At 31.6% G+C, this 7,491-nt stretch overlaps 1 protein-coding gene across 1 annotated transcript; it reads right to left on the bottom strand.

The window, feature by feature from the left end:
- Positions 1–331: 331 nt before the first annotated feature.
- On the bottom strand, positions 332–5,447 carry LOC140452774 (uncharacterized). The gene is made up of 4 exons (XM_072547101.1): positions 5,259–5,447; positions 4,646–4,931; positions 3,160–3,693; positions 332–2,919 (listed from the first exon to the last, which is right to left on the bottom strand). Exons 1-4 carry the CDS (start codon positions 5,445–5,447, stop codon positions 332–334), a joined length of 3,597 nt encoding a protein of 1,198 aa, XP_072403202.1.
- Positions 5,448–7,491: the final 2,044 nt, after the last annotated feature.

The raw sequence follows: 7,491 nt of genomic DNA, 5'->3' as shown, positions 1-7,491 counted from the left end.
ACAATATTACACATTTATATAGATATATCTATATCATAAAATATATTCTAGTATTATTCAACATTATTCTTTATTGTGTGTTTTTTATTATTATTTTCTTTTTTTTTTTTTTTATTTTCTTTTTTTTTATTTTTATTTTTTTTTTATTTATTTATTTATTTATTTATTCATTTATTCATTTTTTTTTTTTTTTTTTTTTTTTTAAATTACATTATAAGGGATGTCAACAAGGAGTACTTCTGCTCAGGGGTCTTTCAGAGCAATGCACAAACACAAGACTAGACCACGGAAAGATAGGTAAACAAATGGGATAAACACAGGTATTAATAGTTCACAATTTTAATTTTATATTAAGTATGTGTTTAATTAGGATCTCATATACACGTTCGTCTAAACTAGATAATATTGTTTTTAGATTAAAAGGTCTTGTAATATTGGTTTCTCTATATACTTGATTCATGAATTGATTTATTTCTATTATCTTTAGTCTACAGTTTAGTATCATGTGTTCTGCAGATCCTAACTCACCACATTCACAAAGATTACTATCACTAAGACCTATTTTAAATTTGTGTTCTGGAACTAGGCAGTGTCCAAATCTAAGTCTGCATATGTATGAAACAACGATTTTTTCGCTGTGGTAATGATTAAACCATGATTTAGCTGGAATATTTAATTGTATGTTTTTGTAGAATAGCCCTTTAGTTGAGTTGTTATACCATTGTTGCCAGGTTTTGGTTTTATTGCTGGTAATATTAGCGTAAACATCATTTAATGTTAATTTATATTTACTTTCATTTTCTTGTTCGGTGGCCTTCTTAGCTAGAGTATCTACTATTTCATTGTGTTTAAGATTAGAGTGAGCTTTTACCCAACAAAATGATATTTGTTTGCCCTTAGCCCTAAGTGCGATATATGCTTTAATAATGTCAATATATATGTAGTTTGATATGTCCTTCAAACTTTCCAGTTTAAGTAAAGCACTTTTGCTGTCTGTAAGGATTAGAAATTTCTCTTCGTTATTGTTTATACTGCTTATATACTGCATTGCTCTCAGTATTGCAATAAGTTCTGCTGAAAATGTTGTAAAATTTTCATTAAGTCGTATACCCTCTTTATACCTTGTCCTAGGGTCCCACACGGCAGCGGCCACTCTCGAATTCATTTTTGAGGCATCGGTATAAATTTGGTAATGTTCCGGAAATAAAGTTTCTATATCCACATTAAACATGGCATTCCTTAAGTAAACTGGAAATTTCGAGTAATCTCTCATGTAGGTTGGTTGTATGTTTGGTATATTGTTTAGATTTATCTGAAACATGGATGGCAGAGTTGATGTGTATAGCTTATTTTTAAATTGTCTTATTCTATTGTAACTTTCGGCAAGAAGTAATGTTGGCTTTTTCGTCCAGTATTCAGTGGTTAGGTCATTTATATAAAGTTTGTGGCAGTTGTTACATATTATGCTCTCTTTAGTTATCATTTTAGTTATAAATTTTTCACACATAGTTTTCCTTCTTAACCATAGTGGTGGTTCATTACATTCTACGCTTAGGTTTGATATTGGAGTACTCATCAAAGCTCCTATACATAATCTGAGGCATTTATTTGAAAGGATGTCTATTTTTTGAAGATGGGTTTTGGCGGCTTGATTGTAAAAGTAACATCCGTAATCTAATATTGATCTTATGTATGATCTATACATTAGTAATGCTATGTTGGGATCTGCTCCCCAGGTTGTATAGTTTACTGCTCGTAACGCATTGTACCCTTTGTCAGCTCTTGATACGATGTACTCAATATGATCTTTCCAAATCATTTTCCTATCCAGTATAATACCCAAATATTTAACTTTAGGTTGAACTTTAAACGAGACATTTTGCAACTCCACTACTTCTGGAATGTTTCGTTTTCGGGAGAATATGCAAGCTTGTGTTTTTTTGGTAGATATGTTTAATGCTATTTGATCTAGGTCTTCTTGTAGATGTTTAAATACTGTATTTATTTTACTACTGCCTTGTTCTATTTCCAATTGATCTACATATATGCATATATCATCTGCGAATTGTAATATTTTACCTTGTTTGCTAGTAATTATGCTTTGACCTATATGAGCTGTGTAAATAGTGTATAATATTGGACTTAAGATGCTCCCTTGAGGTAACCCGATGTTTGAAACTCTCGGTCCTATTAGTTTGTTATTAATTTGAAGATAAAGAGTTCTATTGATGTAAAGTTGGTGAAGTTTCCAGCAGAGTATATCTGGCAGTCCGATTTCTTTCATTTTGTGGTATAGAAGTTGTAGGTTCACATTGTCATATGCATTTTCTATGTCTATGAATGTAGCAAATACCGACTTGTTGACGGAAAATGAGTTATATATATCCAGTATTAAGTGCGTTAAATTTTCCATCGTAGAACATGATTTTCTAAAGCCGAATTGTGTTGCAGGTATTTTAGAATTTTTTTCTAACCAGAATTCTAGTCTACATTTAATCATTCTTTCCATTGTTTTTAACACACATGATGATAGAGAAATGCCTCTATACGAATCCGGACAGTTTGGTGATTTGTGTGGCTTAAGAATTGGAACTATAATGTACTCTTTCCATGCACGTGGTATATCCATACTCATCCAGATATTGTTTATTACATTTAGTAGTTGAACTTTCTTATGTATGGGTAAATTATACAACATACTATAGTGTATACCATCTAATCCTGGAGCTGAATTATTATGTCTTTTTAGGCAGTTCTTTAATTCTTCCAGACTAAATGCTTGTGTGAGAAATATGTTGTCTGTGTTTGCTTCGTCATTTTCATGTCTATTATCCGTAGGGTTCCTGTGATTAATTTCTCCTTCTATAACCCAAGGTCTAGCAATTTTATTAAAAAATATATCTGTCCACTCATTTACAACTATCGGGTTATTGGGAGGGTTATAAACGTTTTTTAATTTTCTTATTTCCTTCCATATTTTGCTAATGGGTGTATTTTTATTTAAACTATTACAAAAGTTTTTCCAAGAAGCTCTTTTGCTGCCTAAAATAATTCTTTTTTTATAAGCTTCTGCTTGTTGGTATTTTAAATAATTATCGTAATTAGATAGTCTTTTAAACTGCAAAAAAGCTTCTTTTTGTTGTCTTATAGCGTTCCTACAATCATCATTCCACCATGGTTTATTAAATTTTGCATTGGGCCCCCTTTTCCTCTCTGGAATAGAGCATTTACTAGCTAAATTGATTGAGTCACAAAATGTGGAATATTCTTGCTCTGAACCATCTGATATATTATTATTCTTTTCATTGTTTAAGAGATAGGTAAAGAAAGCCCAGTCTGCCTTTTTAATATCCCATGTAATTCTAGATCTAGATATATCATTAGTTTCAATGACATCATTACTATTAGTAACGTTATTATCAGTATTATGGTTAAATTCTATTACTATTGGGTAGTGATCAGAACCCAGACTCAAAGTTTCTGTGTGCCAATTAAATTTGTAATAAATATCCCTAGAGCAAATTGTTAAGTCTATAGCAGATCTATTTAAATTCATAGGTCTACGAATTAATGTTTCTGACCCATCATTTAGGAAATTAAGTCCACATTCCTCCATAGCCTCAAAAAGATAAAGACCTTCTTGATCGGTGACATCACAGCCCCACATTTTATTATGGCAGTTGAAATCTCCCCCTATTAAAAAAGGTTTTTGTAAACTAATAAAAAATTTAACCCATTCGTTTTTTGACACACATAACTTGGGTTTTGCATAAATGGAATATAAATTTAAGATTTTATTATTTATTTTAATCTGTACTGCAACGCACATGACATTATTTATTTTATAAAAAATTAAATTGTTCTGAAAATTGATATTTTTTCTTAATAATATCGCTACTCCTGCATAACCATCTGATCTATCTTCACGGAAGATGTTATATTGGGAAAAACTTATCTTTGAATTCGGTTTTAACCAAGTTTCACTTAAAAGAATAGCTAAGAATTTATTTTCGAAAATGTACTTTTCAAAATGGCCTTTATTGTTCACTATTGATCGTGAATTCCATTGTAAAATCTTATTATTTACTAGGGCCATATAAAACTTTTTCTATATTACTTTTAATGTCGTCTAAAATTTGTTTGTTTGCTATTGGAATTAAGTTTTTGTCTAAGAAATTTTTAAATATTGTTACTATATTATCAGTAATTTGTTTACTAGTTAGTGAGTTTTGTTGGACTATTTTTGTTTGATTTTGATATAATGGGTTGTTTATAATTGGTAGCGACGGGTAAGCAGAGGCGCTTGCAGTGTCCAGTATATTTTCGTGTTCTTTTGAATAAGGATAAACTGATTTATTTTGAGCTCGTTCGGTCCATTTTCTTTTGGTTGTCACTGTGTACCTATTTCCTGTGTTTGTTGAATTCAGGACTGTCCTATAGCTACTGCTGTATTTTAATTTTGCTTCTTCAAAAGGTAAATTTTCATTTGCCATTATATATTTAATGCCCTTTTGTTTTTCAAACTCAGCGCACTTGTTTCGATCTAATGCTGAATGGTTTCCGAAACATAATATACAAGTGGGATCTGTTAAATCGCATACATCTGAATCATGTTCCTGTCCGCACTTGCTGCATCTTTTCTTACCTCGACATTGTGACGTAACGTGTCCGTATCTAATGCAATTAAGGCATTGTATTACTCTCGGAACGTAAGGTTCCACTTGGTATATCATTCGTTCAATGATTACTTGTTTTGGAATCATTTGGCCTCTGAAAGACACCACTATCGTACCCGTCTCCACCAGTTGATCATTTTCTTTTCGCTTTATTCTTTTAACGTTTATTACTTTAAAATTGCCGTATCTTGGAACAATAATATCTTTTAATTCGTTTTCTGAAATATTTTTGTCTACCCCTTTAATTACCCCACTCTTTTGAGTAAAAAAATTTGGAATATATAAATCGTAATTTCTTTCTATTAATTTTTTACATTCCACTAAAATATTAGCGCTTTTATATGTGTTACATTCAATTTTAATTTTATTTTTTCCTATAATATTAATATTAACAATATTATCTTTAATTGCAGGTACTGCACCTAAAATTAATCGTGCTGTCGCTATGCGATGCAATCGGCCAATGTTACCTTCCTTATTCTGCATAAAAACAAAATAAGGACCTTGGTCACCTTGACTGTATTTATTTTTCACCTCTGACATTATGGACTGGCCTATATTAATATTTGTTTTATTGCTTACCTGATAATCTGGTAAAAAGTTTTTTGAATTTGTTATCGGTACCTGTTTTGATTGTGTATTAATATCAATATTTATAATTTCCTCAAACTGCTTTTGTTTTTCATTAACTTCATAATCCATATTACTAGCAACATCGTCAATCCTTCCTCTGTCAGGTGGATTTCCTCTGCCGTCTGTATTTAATTCCATTTTTTGGTAAAAACAACAACAACAATTAATTAGCACTTCGATACCACAGAGAACTATTCGCTTCCGCTGCTACAATCGAACTGCCTGTTCATTTGTAATGCGTTTTCCATCAATAACAATTAAATTTATGGTCGTAAAAATATATGAGTATCTGGTATCGTCGGGTCAGAGAATGGACCCTAGACCTACTTAGAGTATATTTATCGACTGGTATTTCACACCTTGATGCGTGTGTATGATTTTGGAGAACTCCTAAAAGATGCCGTTATCTGACGCTTTTGCGAACAAAATACGAAGAGAAATTTATCCGGTTGGGTCTAAAATGACCCGTAAGTACCAGTTAAGGGAAGAGTAAATGATGAACAAAAATAGCAATGGATAAGGAAACAAGTACAATAAATAATAATGGACAGGAAAGTGAAATGCAAAAAACACAAGGAGAATAGAAAAGAAATATGGAAGCTGGGAACCTAGAATATCAGAAGTATACAAGGCAGAGAAAAAGAACTGAAGATAAAGTTTGAAGAAACAGGGCTAGATATACTAATAATAGAAAAACAACCGAAATCAAGAAAAAAGGACAAGGAATGACAACAACAGAAAATGATCATATATTTATATATAGTAGAATAAAAGAAAATTAGAGAGTAGCGGCAAGGGTAGGATGCATAGTGCACTCCAGATCCGTTAGCCAATTAGCTAATTAGGGGAGCCTGATCAGAGAGAATACTATGAGTTGATATGAAAGAAAAAAGCAAGAATTTAGAAACAATAATATTTGTATATGGCCCAAACGATGACGAATCTGATTATAATAAGGAAATTCTGGGAAGAATTTGCATTGGTCACAGAACAAGCAAAACGGAATATATATTTACCTAGTAAGTGACTTCAATAGCAGAATGGGCGCAAATAACCAGGAATATAAAGAGGTATTAGGAAAATATGGAGAAACAGAAACATAAGAATGCTAGAGTGCTTTATAATGCACAATTTAGTAATAACTAATACATTTTACATACCCAAGGAGAAGGTAAAAGTAGAGAAGATAAATCAATAATTGATTACATGTTAGTAGTTAGGCTCTGCATTCTTGTGATTTTCCTTATGTTTTTCTTAGTCAAGATGATAAACTAGGGATGCATTTTGAACATGAACATGTTTCTAGATGGGTAAAAACTAAATATATGCTTATATTGGTTGATTAATTTAGAGCCTCATTCCGGTTAGCCTTTAATCATTGGCACTCTTTGGTATTTTGAATAAATATAGATGTTCGAAATATAACTGGCAGTGGCAGTATTGGCACATTACTGGAATGCATTTAGGTATCTATGTGTTAACCTAGTGTGTTCTAGTCAGTCTTCTAGGTACTATTGTTTTTTCTTTCTGCACATCCACTAATATTCAATGTGGTTGTATTTTTCAAATTTAAATGGCAGTATAGTTCAGTTAGTTTGCCAAAAGTTGAGTGTGAAACGTTTAAATGTGGTTAAGATAATTGGCAGTTTGAGTACTGTCACTATCATTCGTTAATTATAAGATTAATTTTGCTGCGAGATCAGCTATTTCATTGCTTAAATTTCCTGTATGGAAGAGTACCAAGATAATTGTAAAAAAACTTATTGAAAGGTCAATAAATGGATTGCTTTATGGGTAGCTTAATAAATTGTAATAATAATATTACTTTTGAAAAAGATAACACTGTCAGCCTGTCCCGCCTGTCAGCCTAATGTCAGGTATACCTGACATTCAGGTATACCTCAAATAATAAATTTCGCAACAAGGCGAGTCTACTTTATCCAGTTCGGACTTATATCAGATGTAATCTGTCAAAAATGAGAATTGAGAAGTAAATTTGTGTGCCGCTTACTATCAACTATTTGCGAACTACAAAATTCCTGCCCTGATAATCCTATTGAATGTAGATTATGGGTGATGCGTCAGGAAAAAGTTTTACCTTTTGTCTGGGTTAGAGTATTCATATTTTCCCATAAACATTGGCACATTCTCTTCTTAAACACTATACTTGAGAGTGATTTTA

This window comes from Diabrotica undecimpunctata, chromosome 11 (assembly GCF_040954645.1).
Source record: "Diabrotica undecimpunctata isolate CICGRU chromosome 11, icDiaUnde3, whole genome shotgun sequence".
In the NCBI taxonomy this organism is placed as follows: domain Eukaryota; kingdom Metazoa; phylum Arthropoda; class Insecta; order Coleoptera; family Chrysomelidae; genus Diabrotica; species Diabrotica undecimpunctata.
Note: the sequence above shows the minus strand (reverse complement) of the source record. Positions and strands in the feature narration are given on the sequence as shown.

Bases quoted from the DNA above. Each gene is read 5' to 3' on its own strand.
- LOC140452774 (XM_072547101.1), bottom strand. From the start codon at position 5,447: ATGGAATTAAATACAGACGGCAGAGGAAATCCACCTGACAGAGGAAGG. The intron at 4,932-5,258 runs GTAAGCAATAAA...TTTACTCAAAAG, and splicing joins ACTTTTTACCAGATTATCAG to AGTGGGGTAATTAAAGGGGT. The intron at 3,694-4,645 runs GTAAGAAAAGAT...CTTTTTTAATAG, and splicing joins CGTTACGTCACAATGTCGAG to GGGGAGATTTCAACTGCCAT.